The sequence below is a fragment of the Pyrus communis genome, chromosome 11 (assembly GCF_041283825.1).
Source record: "Pyrus communis isolate YQ-2024b chromosome 11, ASM4128382v1, whole genome shotgun sequence".
Lineage (NCBI taxonomy): Eukaryota > Viridiplantae > Streptophyta > Magnoliopsida > Rosales > Rosaceae > Pyrus > Pyrus communis.
In genome coordinates, this window is record NC_142575.1 from 11,799,934 (window position 1) to 11,822,564 (window position 22,631).

Consider the following 22,631-nt stretch of genomic DNA (forward strand, 5'->3'; position numbering starts at 1 on the left):
GGCCGCACACAACCCTAACCCTAAGTTCCCTAACCAAGCCGCGACATTGCGTGCAATGGGAACTCGCCGGATAGGACGAACCCGGATTGGGTTTGTGGTTCTCGAGTTTGGCTGTGAAGATAATAAAATCCAATTCGCATTCCTCAGCCTAAAAAAACATCAGGTACCAAACCAAAACAGTTCAGTTCGGTTCGACTCAGTTTGTGGTTTTCGTTTCGGTTATTGAACTGATACCAGCCCTAGTTTTCGGGCTGGTATGATATTGGTGTGCTTTAAAAAAAAAAAATGTTTCTGTTGTGCTGTGAGAATAAGCTCATTTTTGCTGCTTCACGTTTTCAGCTTTTTTCACCTAAAGCTGTTAAAATAAGCTGTTTTTAAGTGTTTACCAAACACATTTTTGAGCTCAGCTTTTTTTTATACCCACTTTTTATAAAAAGAACTTCAGTACCAAACCAGTACTTCATCATATCAATTTGTACCTCTTGTATAGACACACAATTCTTTAGTAATCTCTACCTCTTGTATGGATTTTTTTATCCCCTTTTTATTCACCTCTTAATTTGGTAAATTAAAAAAAAAATGGTAAATTCCATTTTTTTTAGTTTTCATTTTAATAAGTATATAAGATTCAAGATTCAAATTTAAGAATAAAAGGATGCATTAAATTAGTTTTGGATTTTAATAAGTGTACAATCAAATATATAGGATTCAAAATTCAAAGTTTAAGAGTAAAGGATGCATAAAAAAAAACCAATTGTTTGATGTGGTTTGAAGAACTACCAGATTTGATTTAATATTCTCTATTTAAGGATAGTAATTTCATTTTGTAATATGGTGTGGAATGCTCTTTTTTCTTAGATTGTGTTAAATTCCCTACAAATTTTTTTATCAAGACCCTTAATATGCACCCTAGTCTTAGCATTGTACTTATTCCCTCATTACTAATGAATATCGTACTACTTAAAAAAAAGGATGCATAAAATTAGGGATTTTATTTTGTTCTTCTTATTAGCCTCTAAGGGACAAAATAGATATAAAAATAAGAATTAAAATATTTATAAGGAACTTTAACGAAAAGCTCTTGGTACTGTTCACTTTAACGAAAAATCACATTTTTACGCTAAAAAGTCAATCCCGGTACTATTCATTTTACCCTTTATTTTGTTCTTATCGTTAAAACTCAAAGTTTTCAAACAATTTTCATTAGTTTTCCTATATTTAAACCTATATTAAGTGCCATCAAGTTGTCGATGTGGATAAGTGGGTTTTTCCTATAATTTGTATAGTTTTTTTTAACAAACGATATTATCTACACTAAAAAGAAAAATGTAAACTTAACCTCAGAATCAACAATAATTTGTATAAGTGACTGGTCTGGTTTGGTATTGTTGTGCTTTGAAAAAAAAAACTGCTTCTACTGTGCCGTGAGAATAAATAGCTGTGAAATAAAGCAGCAGAGTGTTTGGTAAACTTTTTTGTAAAAGTGCTTTTGGAAAAAAAAAAAAAAAGCAGTATTATAGTGTTTGGTAAACTTTTATATAAAACAGCTATGGCTGTGTGAAATGACCAAAAAGGATATAATACTAGATGTGCCATTAATTTAATTTTCTTAACAAATAAAGATGAATTACTAAATATAATTTATTTTTTTCAAAGCACAGCAATACCAAACCAGCTTTTTAATAACAGTTATGAACAAAAATGATTTCTAAAGAAGCAAAATCCCACACAAAACTGAAACCTATCTTGTTATCCAACATTTTATATTATGTTATTTTTTGCTTAACTACTTAGCGTAAGCATTTCAGTTCAAGGTTCGAAGAAAAAACCCCGAATGGGATATTTAATGTAACAAAATTAACTTTAATGAATCTCAAGATTCCATGCATCAAATCACAACAAAGATCGCCTTACACATATAGTAGAATCTAAGCATTTGGAAACTTAGCAACACAACATTGTCAAAGAAAATTGAGAATTTCATTCAGACAAAAGAAAGGGCAAGTCTCAAAACAAAACACTACACTCAACATAGAGGTATCATCCTACTCTCTTTCACTGACCACTAGGCAGCGTCTTGATAATATCCGAATCACCTGAAGACAATACCAAATGACAAAGTTAGCCAAATCAGTTTTTCACAGGTCGGCAAACAAATTGCTTAGAATGATACGAAAACTATGGAGTACCTGCATCAATGATGCTAAGGCAAAACACCCGGAAGTACTTTTCACATGTTGTACCGAGCTCAACATTGTCTGAAAACAGAACAAATGGTAAGCCAGATGAAAAGATACAGGTATAGTAGGCAAACTAATTCTCATTTTATTAAAATAAAATGAATAAAAACATAAGACTCGGGATTCTGCAACATATATGATCATACTTATGTTATACATGGGAGCACGAAGAAAGACCCAAAATACTAATTAGTAGAGGGCATTCGTATTCCATACAGGATATAGAACTAGACGATAAATAAAAAGGCATTTTATGCATGCGAGAATTTCAAACATAATGAGAGTAGTGTGACCTAAGAGTAACTCAACTAGACTAAGCAATAACATACTACCACAACAAACCAATATTTTAGGGATGGAAGATATATGTTCCTAAGTCACGCAAACACATAACAAGATGTGAATGGAAGAACTAATGAATACCCACAACGAAGTATACCGTCTAGTGAAAATCCAAGAGCCAAAAGGGTAAGGTAAGATGACCAAGACAATCAGGCACCATGGACTAATCGACACAGTGAGATAAGTTGCAACATCTAACAACCAATACATATCCCATTAATCTAAACCTTTTGCGTACCAGCAATCACAGAACAATCAAACAGCTAAACCTTCTACTACACCAGAAATGAACAAAAACGCTGCAATTACCAAAAGGATTGTAAGATGCTTACCATAAAACTCATATCAAAATATTCATCAGAGAAGACCAACAAATTCAAGCTTATTGGATGATTCTAACATCTCCTAAATTGCAGATATCAACACATAACCCGAACTCGATATACACCTTTACTAAAAACATACAATTTCATTTTTCATTCACCTTTTTATCCTTCTACAAAACTCTGCAACAAAAGTGTTAATAACAATTCCCTTAATTTAATTAATTTGAGTGCCTAATGACATTGGTTTAAGTATAGCTCACGTTTTGGGGCTTTCAATATAGATGTGGATTGATATTCATTTTGTCTTGATCTTTTTGTCAGGTCATTTATTGGAATTTCTTAGAAGTTAAACGGTGAGATGAAGATTAGAAGATGGGGCTGTTTGCAACGAGTTAACCCAAGAGGAAAGGATAATAAATTGGTGATTAAGCTTGTCAGTTATGGAAAGAAAATGAAACAGACATGGGAAGGCAAAGAACAAGGAACGGTTGAGTTATAATTGGCTTAATAATGGGTTGATAAATGACCATTATTCAAGAGCGATATGGAGGTTGTCTGCGCAACAACTCAATATAACCATTCCCATTTTTATGTTTTTGGATCAGCTCGCCCTTTCATAATTTTAGACTTTTTCTGATTCTATTTCAGTTTATGGAGAACTAATCTCCCTAGCTAAGGCTAGGGGGGGAACCTATGTTATGATTATGTAGTTTTATTATTTCGATTCTATTTCGGAGTTTCAATGTCAATTTTATATTGTGGATGTTCAATGGAATTTCTGATTTATTCTATTTTCAGATTGATGAATGTTGGTTATAATTCATAGGTTTAATCATGTTTTTCCTATAGTTTTGTTTCACATTCATGCTTTTAGTGGATTAATAAATTAGTAGATTGGTATGATTTTGACAGAGTAATTTCTTAATATTTTGTGTCATAGGTACAAATTATATTTGGGATTATTTCTATACGAAATTGAATGGGCATTTTGTTTTGAATATCTACAATGAAAATCACTTTTCAAGTAGTTTTGTATGAGGAAAATTTAATTGCTATATTTTCCGGTTGAGAGCACTTGTTGTTGGTATCTCAGTTGAGTTATAAAAAGGATTCGAAATAGTGAAGTTGCATAGTTGTTGCGGGTGGAACCCTAATGCTTTAGTGTTTTTAATTGTTGAACTTTTCTTCTATAAGTTACATCTCATTCGATATTGTTCTTTGTTCCAATCTTGATAATTATGCGTTCTTTTTCAACACTCTCTAAGGCATACGACACTCGGACTTCGAGTTTATATTGCTACACGACACCTGCACTTGGGTTTAGTAAGCACCTAACAAGCACACTTTGCCAAGTCTGCTTGTTAAGGAAATTGGATTTCTATATCATCCCTATCAAGGATACTACATGATCCTCTTTTCACAATGGATTCAAGGGAATAATTGTGGACTAATTTAATCAAAATGTGGACCATGTAAATAGTTATGGTTTTGGTTGATGTATTGGCACACTAGTCATATATAGGTCCACACACATTGCTACTAACCTCTGGGTCAATTTTTCTTTAAGGGCACACCATCTGGATTATCCCATAAAGTCTAAAAGATTGGATAATGTCGGAGAGTTTATATCGAAGATTTTTTCTACAAGTATAGCATGTCTTTTGGGTTTGAAATCGAATATCGAATTCCCTATGTTCACTCTAAAATAGTCTCGCAAAGCTATCATAAAGCACAATTAAATTGATTGCCTGGACCTTGGTGAGTGCACTAAGCTTTCAGTTCTTTAATTTAATGTGTACAATCAAATATATAAAATTCAAAAATTCAAATTTAAGAATAAAAGGATGCATGAAATTAAAGAGTTCATTTTGTTCTTATTAGCCTAGGGGCAAAATAGACATAAAAATAAGAAATAAAATATTTAAACCTATGTTAAATCTTATCGGTTGCTTCAATTATATTCGTGAAAATCAAAGTTTGCCGAATTAGTATCGGTTGTATGGACACAAATACTCAAAAGAAATAAGTGCATTGATTGGAAATGTGGTTCGGCCGTTGGAATGACAAACTCTAAAATGCACTTGTAAAATCCAATCATAAAATGGGTTTAGCTTTCAATGTGTTGAACAATGTACCCTGATAACACCTCACTCGCCAATAGACTAATGAGATGACCTATTCCAACAATGACTCATAAATTCCTGATTAATAGAGACTTGGATAGTTAGCCAACCAAACCGAAACAGTACTATTTATTCAAACTCAAGCCTTAATTGCCTGACTCTATTGTAGATTGCTTTCATAATATTGTTTATCCAAGCGAGAGTTTGCGCGTAACGTCTGTATGTTGAGTTGAAGATCTGCGGATAAAAAAAAATAATAATAATAAAAAACTAACCACCACGTGCATTAAGTGCAGCGACACTACCACACTCTGACTCAATCAGCCACTATTTGCTAATGAAGACCACGTGCACATGCATCTTTGATCTTTCATCCAATGGAACTCTAGGATATATATATCATGACAATCCTTTCCACCCATTTTTGCGTGACAATAATCCTTCTGATATTTATCCAAATAGAAGACCACATGCAGCTGTGAAATGCCATCTCCTTTCAAATACCATCTCCCCTTTTAAAATACCAAATGTCTGACTTTATCTCCATTCAGTCTAATCAGTTCTCATCACCAGACCATTGCATCAGGAGTCACAATCTCCAAGGTGGCCAAAGCAACATCACAAATGAATAATAAAAAGATATACCATTTGTCTTCATGTGATAATCATCCCATCTTTCTTGCTTTGAAAATCATATCTATAATAAACACAACCGTGCTTGGATGTACATCCTCATTATTCCACCACCATTCCAACTAGCTAGGATCTAGATAATATTAAGTCAAAATAACTGAATATATTATTAAGAAATAATTATTATAACTAAAATCATAATATTATTCTTAAATGATAAAAAATATTTTAACAATTATGTCATCCATTTGTCTAAAAATATGCTCATTCATTGACCTCGTTTGCTCACATCAATGCGTAAAATCAGGTCCAAACACTTAGATAATGACTTATGTATTTTTTACCTCATCTGGAAGAAGGAAGCAGTAAACAAAGACGGCTGGGCATACAAAAATTAATCTAAAGTCAAAAATTTTGTGGAGACTAGAATTTGGTGTACAAAATTATATGATTCGCGAGAAGGCTTGCTTTGTTGCTTCGAGCTAACTCAGCTATTTTCTTTTAATTCATTGATCCTTCCATTCTTAATATATATATATATATATATATATATATATATAGGATCGATTTATGGCTTGCTTGGGTTCAATACTTGAATTATAAGTAGATCGAGCGTAATGGAGCTTTTGTACATGATCTTAATTAGTTCTGTGCTTACCTGTGTTTCTCTCTACTATGTTTTTAACAATATCCATGTCGCCGGCGGCATGAAAAATGTAAAACTTGATCGTCATCCGCTCCCACCTGGAAGCACAGGATGGCCAATCATCGGTGAAACCCTGGAGTACCTAAGCAAGGCTAAAAAGGGCGTCCCGGAAAATTTCGTGTTAGACAGGATAAACAAGTACTTGTCATCCGCCGGCAATTCTTGCAAGGTTTTCAAGACGTCGCTGTTGCTTCAAGACATGGCAGTGCTGTGCACTGCGGGAGGAAACAAGTTCCTCTTTTCGAACGAGGAAAAACTGGTCAAGTCGTGGTGGCCGGCTTACTTGGATAAGCTTATCGTTGGTAATTCAGAAAAAACACTCAATATTACTGAGGAGTCCAATCGATTTCGTATGATTCTCGCTCCGTATCTGAAGCCTGCCGGCCTCCAAAAGTATATAGGAACCATGGATTCGGTCACCAAAAAATATTTGGTTACCTATTGGGACCATAAAGATCAAGTGAAGGTTCATCAACATGCAAAGAAATATGCGTTTACGTTGGCATGTAAACTCATGTTAGATACGGAGGATCCACAACTATTGGGCATACTACAAAGGCTATTGAAGTATTTGTCTTCTGGGTTCACGGCATTGCCAATCGATCTTCCGGGCACAACATTTAACCGAGCCATTCGAGCATCGAGGCAACTCAAGGAAGAAATTGAGAAGATTGTGGTTGAGAGGAGGATAAAGCTTTCCCCTGCTAGTGCCAATAGTATGGTCGACGAAGATGGTGATCACGGAGATATGTTGTCGAGCTTATTGATGGAGACATATAGTGACGGGAAACAGATAACCGAATCGGAGATTGCCGACAAGTTGTACGGTGTTATAGTTGCTGGCCACGACGGTCTAAGCAGTGCGTTGACTACCATTATGATGTATCTGGCGGAGCTTCCTCAAGTCTATGATGCCGTGTTTAAAGGTAATTAAGCTACATTTTCATGGATTTATCATGAATATCCTCAATTAGAATCATTTCTCGTCGTAGTCAAATTGAAATATTATATAAATTATCACAACCCTAGACTTGGTCTCTACTCAAGTTGCAATAACGAATTGGATAATGCTTGCATTTCCGTGTTGGGGAATGATCGGTTATTCCCCACTTATAAATAATGTATCTTCATAGATAAAACTTTATAATTGAAATAAATTCTTAATATTCATTTGAAGATCATTTATAAAAAAAAATTATTCAAATTTGATATCGTTTAGTCATTTAAATGTATCAAACAAATCAATGGTTTATAATGAATATGCTATTTGGTACATATACCGTTAATTTATTGTGATAAATTTGGATGACTAAACAGGCACTGATTCGAATGATTTTTTGTAAGGATCTTCAAATAGAGATTAAGAGATCGCGCGGTTCCGATTATGAAATCTTATGATCAAGACACCTTATTTGTAAGGAGGAATGCGCACATTTTCTCCAAGAAAGAAATACAAGTATTATCCTAACTAATTTGTAATTCTCTAGGCTCTAGCTCTAGTCAAGTAGAAACAAAATTCTCTATTTAAAATTTAGAAAATCAACCATCATAATCTTCTCATCCTACGTGATTCAGGAAATTGAGGGATTAATATGGCACCTCAATAAATTAGTCTTTTAAGAACCTGCTTGTCAAGTGGCCATGTTAATTAAGAGAAGTAGTGATCGAGGTCAATTCTGTGAATTTTGTACGCATGTATTAATTAGGTTTTACAGTTTATTTTTACAAGGATGTATCTTCAGATTTTTTTTTGGGTAAAAATCATTATCATTAACTAAGGATTTAGAAAATAAATGGTCAATATCATGAAATGACGTTGTGGAGTGGACAAAAATGACTTAGTGCCATATTAACTTGCTAATCAGTTAATAATATGCATGTACATAATTTCACTTTATTCAACTAATTAAGAATAGGTTGCTTACTTACTGACACTGTACTACGTATTAATAAAAGACTTTTTGTCAACCAAAAACAAAGAAAAATATTATTTTTTATGCATAATTAAAAGAAATAATCAGGAAAAAAATATAGGTACTAAAATAATTTCACACATTTTTTTTTTTCCTTTACTCACCCACATGTCATCAAAGCTTGTTTCTATTAAGAGTGTTTAATTTTTTTTTTTTTTCTTTTGAACAAATTTAAGAGTATTAATTAAACCCTAACTAATTAATACGGTGGCCAAAATTAAACTTGAACAGAACAAATGGAGATTGCAAACTCAAAAGCAGCAGAAGAGCTGCTGAACTGGGGAGACGTACAAAAGATGAAATATTCATGGAGCGTGGCATGTGAAGCAATGAGATTGTTGCCACCAAGTCTTGGGACTTTTAGAGAGGCCACGACCGACTTCGTTTATGAAGGACATCTAATACCAAAAGGAATGAAGGTAAATTATAATTGTAATAATAATAATAATAATTTTTACTTCTTCCACACCTTTTTAGTTTTCGGCCATCGGATCGGATGAATTGAGGAAGATCAACGGACATAAATTAACAAGAGGTGTGTGAGAAGTAAAAATGAGTGTGTGGATAGCACACCCTATTATTATTGGGATGGAGATAATTATAAACTAAATAAATCTTACTTCACTAATTATTAATAAATTAAAAGTATTAAAAAAAAACATTTATAGATTGTTATAATTAGCCTTGCTCTCATAAGGTCCTCCATTTTGAGGATATGTAAGAACCAAATACATATTAGCCGCAAGATTATATTAGTTTAAATTCAAATGCTTAAAATATTTGACAACTCAATAGACCTTTTAGATCTAAACTAATATAATATTGTTGCTAATATGCGTTTGCTCCTCATAGGTCCTCAAAATGAGAACCATAGGAGAGCAAAACTCTATTATAATAATTTGGGTTAAGCCACACATGCATGTCATAATAAGTTGACATCGAACTTGCTATTTACAGCATTAAAATCTAAGACCTTTTGTTTACAATTGGAGAGAAATATCATTACACTAAGTGACTAATCAAGGGACGAAAGCAAATCCCAGACGTGCACTAGTCTCCTACTTAATTAAGAGGGACTTTTAATGAATAGGAGTCATTGTTAGAGTCACTCTACAATGTGGTTCATCCTGAACATTTGAGAATTATTTGTGTATGAAAATACTAAAATTGGAAATTGTTTGACTAAATGACCATCACCATGAACATTCCGTTTTTCTCGACAACATTATTATATAGTTAGAGGACTATGGGTTCCTATTTCATTGATTTCCTTGGTAAGGTTGATCCATGAAAGTCAAAATAATTGTTTCGTGGATCTACTTTTGATTCCTTTCGGTAAATATTAAAAAGGGGAACGTCTTAAGTCATGGGGAATATATATGAGCGTACTGGACATGATATAAATGAATCTTTTAATACAATATATATAACTGAACTTAATTTAAACTTGATTACATATGTATATGTATGCATGGATGGATATGCAGTTGTATTGGCATCCGCATTCGACACACAAAAACTCAGAATGCTTCCCAAATCCAGAAAAGTTTGATCCGTCGAGGTTTGAGGGACAAGGACCACCTCCTTTCGCATTTGTTCCTTTCGGAGGAGGACCTCGAATGTGTCCGGGCAAAGAATACGCTCGACTCAAAATACTGGTGTTCATGCACAACGTGGTCACCAAATACAAGTGGGACAAGGTTTTTCTTGATGAGAAATTCATATGGACTCCTGTGCTTCTTCCTACGAAAGGACTTCCAATAAAGCTTTTCCCTCACAACAAATCCAAATGACAACGTCGTAAGCCCTTAAAAATAAATAGTGGATGATCAACGATCGTATGAATATATGTAATGATATTGCAAACTGTATTTGGTTTTAGCTATGAGCTGTTGTTATTGTATAAATCTATCTGTTTGTAGTCTACACATGAATCCTATTCATGTATATGATTTCATTAATGAATAAAGATTGTAAAAGTTAACCATGTTTGAATTTACCTTTTTTTTTTTTTTTTTTTTTAAGTTGCCATATATATAGGATTTTCTTTGATACGATTAGTCAATTTAGTTGAAAATTATATTACGTGACAAACATACATATAATATAAAACTACGAATTGTTGCAGTCATATTTAGAATAGAAATGTGATTGTATAAATCCTAGGGAATCTGAGAATATATCTTATATTCCTATTAGGAGTAGATTACCTATTCAATGTTGTAATCCTAAAGGAAAATGTTTTTACCTATCCTACTACTATAAATAAAGGCACAATGGGGTGAATCAAAGACACCTCACAATTAAATCAATCTCTCTTCTCTCTCAATATTGCCAAACCCCTCTCTCTCTCTAAACCCTAGATCATTCAATCAAATAGGCTTACAACACGAATAATATTTTTTTGTCGAGACGGCTATATAACTCGTAAGACTACATTTTACTAGACTTGTTGTAGAATAACAGAAACAAGTCTCTTATTTACAGGAGAAAACTAAATCAAACCTTAATCCTTAATAGGCAAATAATTTGCCACTTAGTATTATGGTCTAGATTCCTCTTCACTTGTAAGTGAGAGGTCTTAAGTTCGATTATTACCAAAGACGAATTTGAACATTACTAACCTAAAGTGAGGCTTAACCCACTCTCCCACCCCCAACGGTTTTCCCAAACTTATATGCAGTACTTGCGTATCCCTCACCCGTCTCCCTGTAAAAGATAATCATATTTTTAAAACATAATAATATGAATTATTTATCGCATTGGAAAATCTCCTCTCTTCTTAATGGTTTTCCCGCTGGCACTAGGCAAGCTCTCCCTTTTAATAATTTGTATTCTGACTGCCTTGTGATTTACTTTTTAGTTTATGGTTTCTTGCAAAAAAAACCTTAATGGTTTTCAAAAGCTAACTTTAGTCCAGTTTTTAAGATTAGAAATATTTTTTATATGTCTGTTTGGGCCCAAAATAATATTGTCGGGCCGAGCAGCACGATGTGCTCGGCCCAAGGTTATGTCAAATACTATGGGCCGAATGATAAATCCCGGGCCAGTTGGCAGGGTCGGTCAAGTCCTATCCTAAGCAGTCCGGATAAATAGAAAAGGTCGAGGAAGTCCTGGTGCGACCAGGATTCCCGACCGGCAAAGAATAAAGCCTCGAAAAGAAGGAAAATTCAGAATCTTAGTGGGAGTAGGTTTGTTCGAGTCAGAGTTGAAACGGGACAAGTACTCCCAATCCAGATCAGGATGCAAATCGGTCTCAAGGAATGGGGTGCTATAAATACAAGAAATCATGCAACAGAAAAACCCCTTCAAATCAGCATACAATCGCCCTGCGCAAAACCTCTCAAAATACCTTGAGATTTTTCCTTTTCTTTTCCTGCCGACACACCTTCAGTTTGGATAAACAGCACTGTGGAGGCACCCGGCGAGCACCTTCAGTTTGGATAAACAGCACTGCTGCCGCAGAATCAGCCAACCGAGAAGCACCTTCAGTTTGGATAAACAGCACTGCGTCGAGGCCGACCGGTTACCTAAGTCTCGGCCGAGAGGGGTTTTCGAACCCTTGTTGGTAGAGGTCATCTTACTAGCCTTCTCGGCATAGTTAGGTATTACGAATTGCATTGCTCGGTGTACTGGACACCGAGTGATTTTATGATTAGATACTCGCAAGTAAGTTTCAGGGTTCGGCATTCCGACGGCCGAACTACGTTTACCATCAAGACATACATCACATTTGAGTACCTGTGCCCATATAGTTTGGTCTTGATTCGGCGTGCTTATACTCTTATGAATATAATCACAGTGACCGAATCGGGCTCCGACAATTTGTGAACTCCGCAGAATTAGTAGCCTTGTCTTCAGGCTATAGAACCCAGAGACCGAGAGTGTTCCTTCCTCGGTCGCAATCGCAAGATAGAGAAGTCAACGACGCGCTCAACGCGACATCAACAAATTTTACTCATTGGCCAAGCTCGGCCGACGAGTTGGCACGCCCCGCATTCAACCGAAGGACGTAGTTAGCTTGTTAGTTACTCGGCCTGCGCACCACGTAGGTTTTGTAATTTTTAGAGTCAACAATGTCATATGAATTTATACTCTTTTTTAAATTTGTCATATAAAACTAAAATTTTAAACGATTTGTGATATCAATATTCGAAAATCATTAATTTGTCATCTAACTCTACCCTGTTAAGTTTTTCATCCAAAATAATGCAATCACATGACTTATTTTCAAGGTTATTTCGAACATTTCAACTCTTCACCCCGATTGCCTTCAAAGTTATTTTGTACATTTCAACTTTTTTTTTTAATGAACATGATTGATAAATGAATTCTCAAAGCGTGTAATTAGTTAAACTTCATGTTCGTGAGCCTAATGTACATTTTAGTAGTTCACCATAAATTTATGAAACGAACGTGACATGTTTTTCTTTTCGTACCAAAAAATAAGTAGATAACTTGTAAAAAAGAAGGCAAAAGTTGAAAGTCAGTTTATTGCCCACCCCAGTATACATATATATTTGTATAAAAATAACAAATGATAAACTTGTGAGAAAATGAGGTCAAAAGTTCAAAATAACTTTTTTGTGGATGAAACACTTAAAAAGTTAGGGTAAAATAATAAATTAATAATTTTATAAATAACAACAAACTCACGCTACAAAAAAGTAATTGACATGAAAAGTTGCATCTCTTTTTAATATTTTCATGTCACTGTTGAATAGTGAATTGAGATTTTTTCAACCAGAAAATTTTCAAGCACTAACGGAAAAAAAAAAAAAAAATTGATATGAGTTTGTCTAACTACTAATTGGTTGCAGCCACGAAAAAAAACAAAAAAACAGTTGCCACCACTAGTAACAAAATATTACGGTTAAATAAATTTAATATAATTTATCCGGTACATAAAATTTAAAAATTAAAACGATTTAACATGCAACTTTATAATATCATATGAGCATGTGTCATCATATTACAGTCATATTGAAAAATTTCTTCTATATAATCGCATTGAAAAATTTCTCGCTTGCTTGAGACTCAGGTAAGTTGAACCGAGTCAAACTCTCAATTACTTCCCTAAGCTAAAATAACGTATTTGGTTCCATAAAGAACTCTAACTCACCGTTATTAATAATTATCCTTCAAAGTAGCAGATAGATTCTCGACATAGATCCTCTAACTCTTTTAAACTAACTAAACCCAAGTAAAAAATTACGGCAGATTTTGCTAGCTTGGTTTGTTATCAGGTAAATTCCCGTTTCTGCAAAATTTGTGCTCTCCTTTCCCTCAGCCGGCCATGCAGGGCTGAAGTAATTGACTTTTTTTTTTTCTTGTGCTGTGATTGTGTGCCCGTATTGTTTATGCTAATATTTGTGATCAATTTACTGTCTCTGTTTTCGTTTTATTGGTTTCTCAGTTGTTTTTTTGATAACTGGTTTCTCAGTTGTTTGGTAACTTGAATTCGGCATGGCCGAACTGCAAGTATACCAGAGGAGAGAACCTGTTTCCAGAGACAATGCCATGGAAGAAGAAGCGAAAGAGGAGATGGTTCAGAATCGGAAGCAGGGTTTGTGGGTGCCACAAACCCCTGCAAAGCCTGCTACAGGGAGGACACAAAAATCATATTTCAGAAGACGATTCAAGAGCAATTCGGGACAAAATAATAGCGTAGTGGTGAGTGATTCCCAAGTGGAATTGGAGCGTTCTGATGGGGTTTCTGTGTTTTCTGCTGCTGCAACTTCTTCAGAGGAAAACACTTGCCTGATCGACCCAATTGAAGAATGTCCTAGAGAGGAGGAAAAGGTACAGAATTTGGGTGGAATTGGAAGCACAAATTTGGGTTCTGTTGGGTTGTTCGATTTGAATAAGATTGTGTTGGAATGTGATGAGGGTTGTGTGAGTTTTTCTCATGGGGGTTCCGAGGATGCAAGCCAAGGTTGTTTAGAGGGATTAGTGGCAGCAGAAGAGGTTGCGGCGAATGATGGTGAAATTTTGACAGTTGGGGAGGAGCTGGTGTTGCAGGGGATAATTGTAAAACCTCCAATTTCTCAGTCATCAACAAATGCAACTAAAAGGGGTTTATTTGAAAAGATAAACGGTTGTTTCATTCCGGTTGCGCAAACTCGTATCAATGAAGAAAGGCTGCAGCAGGGGTCTGCCATTCCAGATGGTATGTCGCAATGCAAGTCCGGTAAGGATTCTGTTCAAGTTGATTTATCTGTTTACTTATTGTTTTTGGGCTTAATTGGATTACAAGTCCCGGTCGTCGAAAGAAAACCTATCTGGTATAAACTAACAAATTTAAACCTTTCCATTAGGATTTAAGTCCAAAATTAAAGCTACGGAAGTCTCCGTTAATTGTTAGCGTAAGAGACCAATCATCTCTTCTTTGTTACTAAAGATTGTCGCACCATTTGGAGCAAGAAGGAAACGTTTCTTTGGTCTTGTGAGAATCTGAGATTTGTTCTTGGCTCATCTGTGTGTGAGAGTGATTTGGGTTGTGAGAGCCTTTAAACACTTTTGTAGTCTCCATTTGATATTAGTGAAATTTTCCTCGGGATCTCCAAGCTGAACGTAGGCTTACGCCGGACCAGTATAATTCCTCGTAACTTTCTTTATCATATTTTGCCTTGTTACATATTGGCCTCATAACTGAAGCTTCGGCACAACAGGATTGAGTTTATTGAAGTGTTGAGATTTCAATTTTGACGAGGGACGAAAAATGAGAGCAAAAGAGATAAAAAAGGAGAGGATCCTCTTCCTTTGTGTTACTGTTTACAGATTTTAAATTTGCATGTTAAGACAAAGTAAATCAATTGTTGAACTTGAGCAACAGGATTTTATAATATTAACATGAATTTTACAACCCCAAGTTACTGGTTGTTGCTTACTTGTGAGAATTGGAAAGCATCCATTCAACCTGTATCAGAGTAATGTCTACTGTAATTCCAGATGGCATCACACGCTTATATACTTTCAGTTCTTGCTGATATTACTGGTTGCTTTCAATATTCTGAGATTGTGTAATTGGCTGCAGGTGATCAACAAAATCAAGAAAGTGTTAAGCAGGAGGATGTCATCCATCGGGCAGAAAACAAGAATCGGACGTCCAATGCGGCAAATTTTATGGGAGGCTCCAAATTTCCTAGCACTTCGAGCCCATCTCAGAAAAAGAAAAACTTGAAAAGAAGCCCAGATGGTGGTATAGATTTGAATGAAGGGCCACAAAAGAAACCGAAGAAGAAAGTATATAGGCCGAAAGTGGTATGTATAGGAAGACCAAGGCCTATAGAGCCTAAGACCCCAAAGAAGGCAACACCAAAGCGTCCTGCTTCAAAACCAAAGACACCAAAGCCTACAACTAAAATGCATGTTTCTTCCGAGCAAAATATGTCAGCCGAGAAGTCTTCAAGCGGCCCCAAACACTTGGCCCCCATAGAAGTCACCTTGGGTAAGGTTGCATTTTCTGTATCAGACGGAGCAACTCTAGATGGTGACCTGAAAATTAAATCAAACACGGAGAATGCCATCATTCTAGCGACTCCTCCACAAAAAGTTAGAGCTAGTCACGGAACACTTATGAATCTCAGTTGTAGAAAAAATTTAGGACTGAACATTCCAGCTACATGCAGGAAACGAAGGTTGGCGAGGAGGAGGCGGGAAGAAGATAGTTGGTCGACAATAGCTAGATATTTTCTTGAGAGGGAAAGATACCTTCTCAAAGGGCTTGGTGACAAAAATCAGGGACATGCTTCATTCCAAAAAACAGAAACCACAGATCTAATTGGTGCACTGCAGCCACTGATTATGACAAGGAAGAAAAGATCAAAGGGACATACGCGGGGACGGAATGGAGGGTTGGTGACAGAGAAATGGACTAACATGGGACATTCCCTTAATATAGAGCTTCACAATGGTGAATGTGAAGGACATCCATCTAAGCATGAGGGCCCTTGCTCCACCAACATAAGAGGTATCTATATTTTGCATAATTTGGGACATTGTACCCTCCCGTATTAATTTAGAGTTTCATAACCATAGAAGTGGCAGAAGCCTACTGAAAAATGAGATATTGGGGCTGACATACAAATTAATAGGTACTTTGGTAGAGATTATTTTTCTTTCATTGAGTGTACACTATCGGAAGCAAATTTAAGCGAATGCCACTGTAAATCATTTTGTAAGAGTCTCTTTTGCATTTGGTGCAGATTCACAGGAAGATAATATCAGTCCGTTTGTACAGAAATGTCCAGATATCAGCCATGGAGTTAACCATGACAAAGATGCACATGTTCCCAGCAATGACCATGGCATTCTAGTTCCATACAAGGACAAGCACAGTAAAAGGCGTCCAGAGCTTTCTCCCACAGACCTTGAACGAGTTAAGTCATGGAAACTTCAATTACAAGCGAAGGTTAATGAGGGTCAAGAGAAAGAAAGTGAAGAGGAATGGTGGAAGAATGAAAGAGAAGTCTTACATGGACGGATTAATCTACTTATGTCCCGGATGAACACAATCCAAGGTACAACCTTAATAGCAATTGATTCCAGCTAATACTTGTTGAAAATGTTACAGAAAATTATATTCTAAATTCCTAACAGTAAAACTATATTCTGAACAGGAGATAGGAAATTTTCACCCTGGAAAGGTTCTGTGGTGGACTCAATAGTTGGAGTTTTCCTAACTCAAAATGTGTCGGATCATCTTTCAAGGTAACTCAAAATCTGCTATAGTAGATTTTCTCAATTATATTTCTTCTGTTTGAGGTTCCTAATGAGACTATTAACAGATTATTCTTTTCTACAGCAACGCCTTCTTGTCACTTGCTGCCAGATTCCCTTGTCAGTCCCATTCCAACGAAACAGATTGTGAATACACAAACATGGTTGTCACCCAAGAATCAGTTGGAAGTAATATTCTTGCTATCATGCCAAAATCTGAGGAGTTACACACAGGTGAAGTGGCACTCTCAATGGACTATAGACACAAAGAGTCAAGCTCTGACAAACCCAATGACCTTGAAGGGTCGTCAACGCCTTTGTGTGATTTCCACAACCCTCCTGAGGTTTCCCAAATTGGTTTCAGTGAAAAGGTAAATCATCTCAGAGTCTCGGAAGATAATGTTGTGTCAGATAACTGTGGAGTTCAGGTAATCTCCGAAAAAGTTGAGTTTCATACATCTGTAGAAATGTCTAGTCTGCCACCGCTGTGTTCCCAAACAAAAGATGTGATCGTAGAACCAAACGATGAGAGTTATCTTTGTTCTCAGAATATGTTGGTGGATAAGCCTGAGAGCCCAGTTGATACTATAATCCAAAATCTTGTGGAACCACCTAATGAGGCCAACAACTTAAACCAGGTAAATCAGAAAGGAGAGAAACCGGATTTAAATGATCAACAATCAGACATGAAATTTGATAAGACGACGAAAGCTCCTCGAAGAAGAAAAAACAAGAAGGCTATAGTGAAGACTAAACTTAGTTGGGGGTGGTGTAAAAGTATATTTTCAACCAGTAGAGAAAGAAATAGGAATCACATGGATTCAGCAGACTGGGAGGCAGTTAGAATTGCAGAAGTTGGTCAGATTGCTGCGGCTATTAAAGTGCGTGGCCAACACAATATGATTGCAGGACGAATCAAGGTAAAACTTTATTCTTATTCTCATATTCAGGAATTTTGGACAAAAAGACTTTCATAATATTTTCTTTACATGAAACATCATATTAACAGTCAAGTACTTTTATTTGATGTTGCACAATTTTTTTTCTCTTCACAAATTCTAACGACTACTTTTACTCAATGTTACAGAAATTTCTTAACCAAGTACATGAGGATCATAAACAAATAGACCTCGAGTGGTTAAGAAATGCCCCGCCTCAGTTAGTAACGTAAGTATGCATTTACAGTATAAGCTTGATAAAAGGTTCCTATCATTTAATCCTAGTTATATATTGATTCGTGAAAATTTAATCATTCAACCATTTATAATTGTAGGAAGTACCTAAGAGAAATTGAGGGCATTGGATTGAAAAGCATGGAGTGTGTGAGACTTTTGGCACTCCAACATGTAGCTTTCCCGGTATGATTTAAATGATTATTGTTCAACGACTAAATGCCAACTATGCTTTCATAATTTCAAAGATGAATTCTTCTTGTCTTCTATTAGGTGGATGTAAATGTTGGCCGGATAGCGATTCGTCTAGGGTGGGCTCCCCTTGAACCATTGCCTGAACAAGTTCAACTACATGTATTAAAACAGTAAGTATATAGTACTATACTAACAAGAGATATTACATGTATATCTGTTGACGGTATCTAAATTTTATGTGTAGGATGCCACTGTTGGATACCATTCAGAAGTATCTTTGGCCACGGCTAAAAACCTTGGATCCAAAAACATTGTAATTTTCAACATCCGTTAGGATTATTTTTACAAAAAATCATCTTTGATAAAGTAAAACTCGTACTCATGTTAGTATATTTTTCAACAGGTACGAACTACATTACCAAATGATAACCTTTGGAAAGGTAATACATTTTTGCCGAGTAATTATTTGAAGCAGAAATGTGATTTTAAAATTCGTTAAATATATTTATACATAATGGGTGTGTTTCAATATTTATGCAGGTCTTTTGTACAAAGCAAAAGCCAAATTGCAATTCTTGTCCAATGAAGGGAGAGTGCAGACATTACGCTAGTGCATTTGCAAGGTTTAAATTTTTAATTCGAGCTCTATATCACTTATATATACAGTGAGATTTTAAAAAAAATGTAGAAAATGAGAAAGTATTTACTGCAAAAAGATAAAAAAAAAATTTAAAAATTGTAATTTAACGGCACGTGGTGGGATTTAGGATATATCATTGTGCCGAGTCTTTGTACATGAAATTTTAGATATTGCAATGTTCGCTATTGAAAAAAAAGGATAGTAACAATACAGTATTAAATATTTTACACTATTAGTTTATTATCTTGGTAGTTTCTTGCTTTTATGTCCATTACATTACAGACCTTTTCAGATGCATTGTAACTTTGAATCTATTGGTGTATGATATGTGTCTAATGTACATGTTTGATACAGCGCCAGGCTTGCCTTACCAGGGCCAGAAAAGAAGCCAGGTTCAACAAAGAACGGTAGTTCTACCGATCCCTTGATGATGGCTCTTCAGGCACTCAATCCACCAACTGTCTCCTCTCTTGAGGTCAGCCTTGACTCAAAATACCAAAGCAAAAGTTGTGAACCTATCATTGAGGAACCATCATCACCGCAGCCTGAATATACAGAAACATCATTAAGAGACATTGAAGATCTTTTTCTTGATGACCCTAATGACATGCCAACAATTAAAATGAGAGATGAAAGATTTTCAACAACATTAGAGCCGTACACAGGTGTATTTCAAGAAAACGATATGGCAACAGGATTAGTTCCTTCCCGATATGCAAATTTTCAAGCTCCCAAATCGAAGGATGCTTTCCGCTTATGCACGAAGCACCTAGTGTAAGTTGGGTTTGCCTTTTTCATTTCTTTAGAAAGTTATAAATTCATATGAAAAATAAAGAGTAACCTTTGCATTTAGTAATTGAATTTTTAACCTTAACCGTTAGTGTCCACGAATTCTCTCTTATACAAATTAATTTCTCAAAGAAATCCCTCAATGGAAACTCCCGCTCCTTGCATGTTAGTTGTCGTGACACATTTCTCTCTCATGGTTCTCTTTCTCATATAAACTCACATGATTTGGTCTTTTTCTAGACAAATCAATTTTTCTGGTCTTATTTCTTAGTATAATCATTCATTTGGTCCTTTTCATGCTGCTATACATATGAGATATCAGACCTATTCTTTTTATTTTTGTTTTTATCGTAGATATAAGATGTTTTTGATATAATGCAAGAGAAAAACCATTAGCAGAAGGTTGAAAATTTGTGATTAATGATGAGCATGAGCTTCAATGAGAGAAAAATGATGCCAAATCTTTGTTTTAAGAGAGATAATTGGTGGATATAGAGGGTGAGGTTGAATTAAATAATTAATAAATTTTTATTTCACAGAAAAAATAAAATAAATGCAAAGGTTAACTATTGTCTGTGTTTTGACATATGACATAATCCTTGTGGGAATTTTTCAGATAAATCCCCAAAATGCTGTGCTATGATATTTCATTGCATCGTAACTTATTTTAATTATCATGCAGCTATGTTCTTCCAGATTATCATCCTCTATTGCAGACTGTAAGTCATTTACTATTCTTTTCCTGTGCAAAAGTGTTTTCAGCTGCATAGTGGTATGTAAACCTCTCATAATTTTAATGTCACAGCTAGAAAACAGAGATCCCGATGATCCATGCCCATACCTTCTTGCTATATGGCCATCAGGTATTACATGACTGGAGCAAACAATATTTATAACTGCAATGTGTTTATATGTGAAAGATTCGTGTTTTCAAAAGTTCAAGGACTGTGAGGTCTAAAAGTTAGAGCATCCTAACTTGAAAATAAGATTCAATGTTGGAATATGTGCTAATCAAATTATGTGGAAATGTGATTATCAGATGAAAAACGATGCGATCCTCAGGAGTCGAGAGAATTGAGCAATATTGTAGAGCCATCTTTTTCACTTAATAATCATTCACAAGCAGCTTCACAAATGGTTCGTGGAACACTTTTGGTGAGCAACACTCAGGGTCCACAAACACTTCTACATTCTTTTAAAGTCCCAACTTGCAGTAAGTACGTTAGACAATTATGGAGAATGACATAATATAAAATGATGCATAAACAGATGCCGTGTCGAACTGCAACAAGGGGGAGCTTTCCACTCAACGGGACATACTTTCAAGTGAATGAGGTGAGTTTACTCACAATTTCTCCAATAATATATATATTTTTTTTGTCAGCATATACTGTCAGGTATTTTAGATCAAGCTATCATACTAGAACACATGTATATATCATCTCCTTGCAGATATTTGCTGACTATGAAACCAGTATACGCCCCATTGAAGTTCCTAGATCAAGCTTATGGAGTCTAGCTAGGTTAACTGTATACTGTGGGTCCTCAACATCTTCAATCCTTAAAGGTAAACAAACCTTCAGTCGCCTTCAGTTTGGCATGTTATGCTGCTAGATCATCAAATGACATGGTTGATATGGCGAATCATGTCTTGGTGAAGGCCAAACTCTTTATATATAGAGAGTGAAACAAGCATCTCAATAATGTCTTCTTATTGCAGGCTTACAATTGAACGAAATTAAGGACTGCTTTGTGAAAGGTTTGTAACTTCTGCCCCTGCTACTATGTAATATTTACATCATCGATTTGGTATGAGAAATCCATCGTTTTTCATAGAAGTAGCAATGACAACCTAGATAGTTTGCATCCCCATAAGTCAGATTAGTATGGGAAAAAAAGAATTAAAATGAAAGAAATAACTAAAAGATTTATGGGTTCAAACTGTGGAATAGAACGAAGCATGATCATACAAATCGTCATAGAAAAATTAAAAAGAGTAATGAGAATAACCAAATAACGTATTTCAAATTGTGCATGTTTGATGAAACAGTCTTATTTGTAATCTTCACACATCTTGATAATTGGAGGGCAAAAATGAGCGATTAAGTATGATATAGTAGGAACTATTTAATGCTATTGTTGTTGAATGTGAACTATTGTCTTAATGGTATAACTTGAAAACTGAAGTTGCAAACATGAAATTATCTTTGTAATTTAGTTGCATCTATGTGCATCTTACAACAAACTACTTTATTAAGAAAATTTATAAGGAAGAAAATACAGAAGCGATCTGATCTGGCCTGCGAGCATATATAGCCATCTCATGTTACGATATGAAATTTAACAATAGTTCTAAATTATCTTGAACTTTTCCCTTTCAGGTTTTATCTGTGTCCGAGCCTTCAACCGGAAAACACGCGCTCCTGAAGAACTTTCAGATAGATTCCACGTTCGACCAACTAAGAAAGGAGACAAGGGAGGCAAGGGAGGCAAGGGAGGCAAGAAGAACAAAAAAGAGGATGAGTTGTGAATCGGAGGAGATGATGATGCAAACACTAGATGATAAAAATATTCTTAAAATGTGCAGTTTCGTACACACAAACTAGTTATAATTCTTTTCGTCAAATTTGGATGCATAAAGTAGATTTCCAATTTAGCGGAATATAAACATTTATCAATAACTGCCTTTGAAGCCTCTAATGAGAAAGAAAGAGACGTCATATATGTAGGTTTTTCTGACAAAATAAATATCTGTGCCATCTTTTGCACAA

The 22,631-nt window shown here is 35.3% G+C and overlaps 2 protein-coding genes across 7 annotated transcripts; both read left to right on the top strand.

Annotated features, from left to right (window-relative positions):
- The first annotated feature begins 6,143 nt into the window (after window positions 1-6,143).
- Window positions 6,144-10,330, top strand: LOC137741460 (beta-amyrin 28-monooxygenase-like). The gene is made up of 3 exons (XM_068481165.2): window positions 6,144-7,296; window positions 8,575-8,762; window positions 9,831-10,330. Exons 1-3 carry the CDS (start codon window positions 6,282-6,284, stop codon window positions 10,134-10,136), a joined length of 1,509 nt encoding a protein of 502 aa, XP_068337266.2. The 5' UTR covers window positions 6,144-6,281; the 3' UTR covers window positions 10,137-10,330.
- A 3,136-nt stretch (window positions 10,331-13,466) lies between these two features.
- LOC137743232 (DNA glycosylase/AP lyase ROS1) lies at window positions 13,467-22,631 on the top strand. Of its 6 annotated transcripts, XM_068483110.2 has the most exons (21): window positions 13,473-13,589; window positions 13,787-14,533; window positions 15,380-16,315; window positions 16,551-16,865; window positions 16,965-17,055; window positions 17,150-17,435; window positions 17,613-17,984; window positions 18,152-18,231; window positions 18,338-18,422; window positions 18,510-18,601; window positions 18,676-18,744; window positions 18,835-18,871; window positions 18,972-19,054; window positions 19,426-19,845; window positions 20,543-20,579; window positions 20,666-20,723; window positions 20,900-21,015; window positions 21,130-21,195; window positions 21,313-21,427; window positions 21,581-21,619; window positions 22,242-22,631. In XM_068483110.2, the coding sequence occupies exons 2-21, from the start codon at window positions 13,810-13,812 to the stop codon at window positions 22,388-22,390; spliced, it is 4,170 nt and encodes a 1,389-aa protein (XP_068339211.2). In that variant the 5' UTR covers window positions 13,473-13,589; window positions 13,787-13,809; the 3' UTR covers window positions 22,391-22,631. The 6 variants fall into 6 exon arrangements, with proteins under 6 accessions (XP_068339210.2, XP_068339211.2, XP_088535799.1 ...); XM_068483109.2 differs by having other exon boundaries at window positions 13,467-13,589; window positions 17,150-17,984; XM_088679673.1 differs by having other exon boundaries at window positions 13,787-14,512; window positions 17,150-17,984.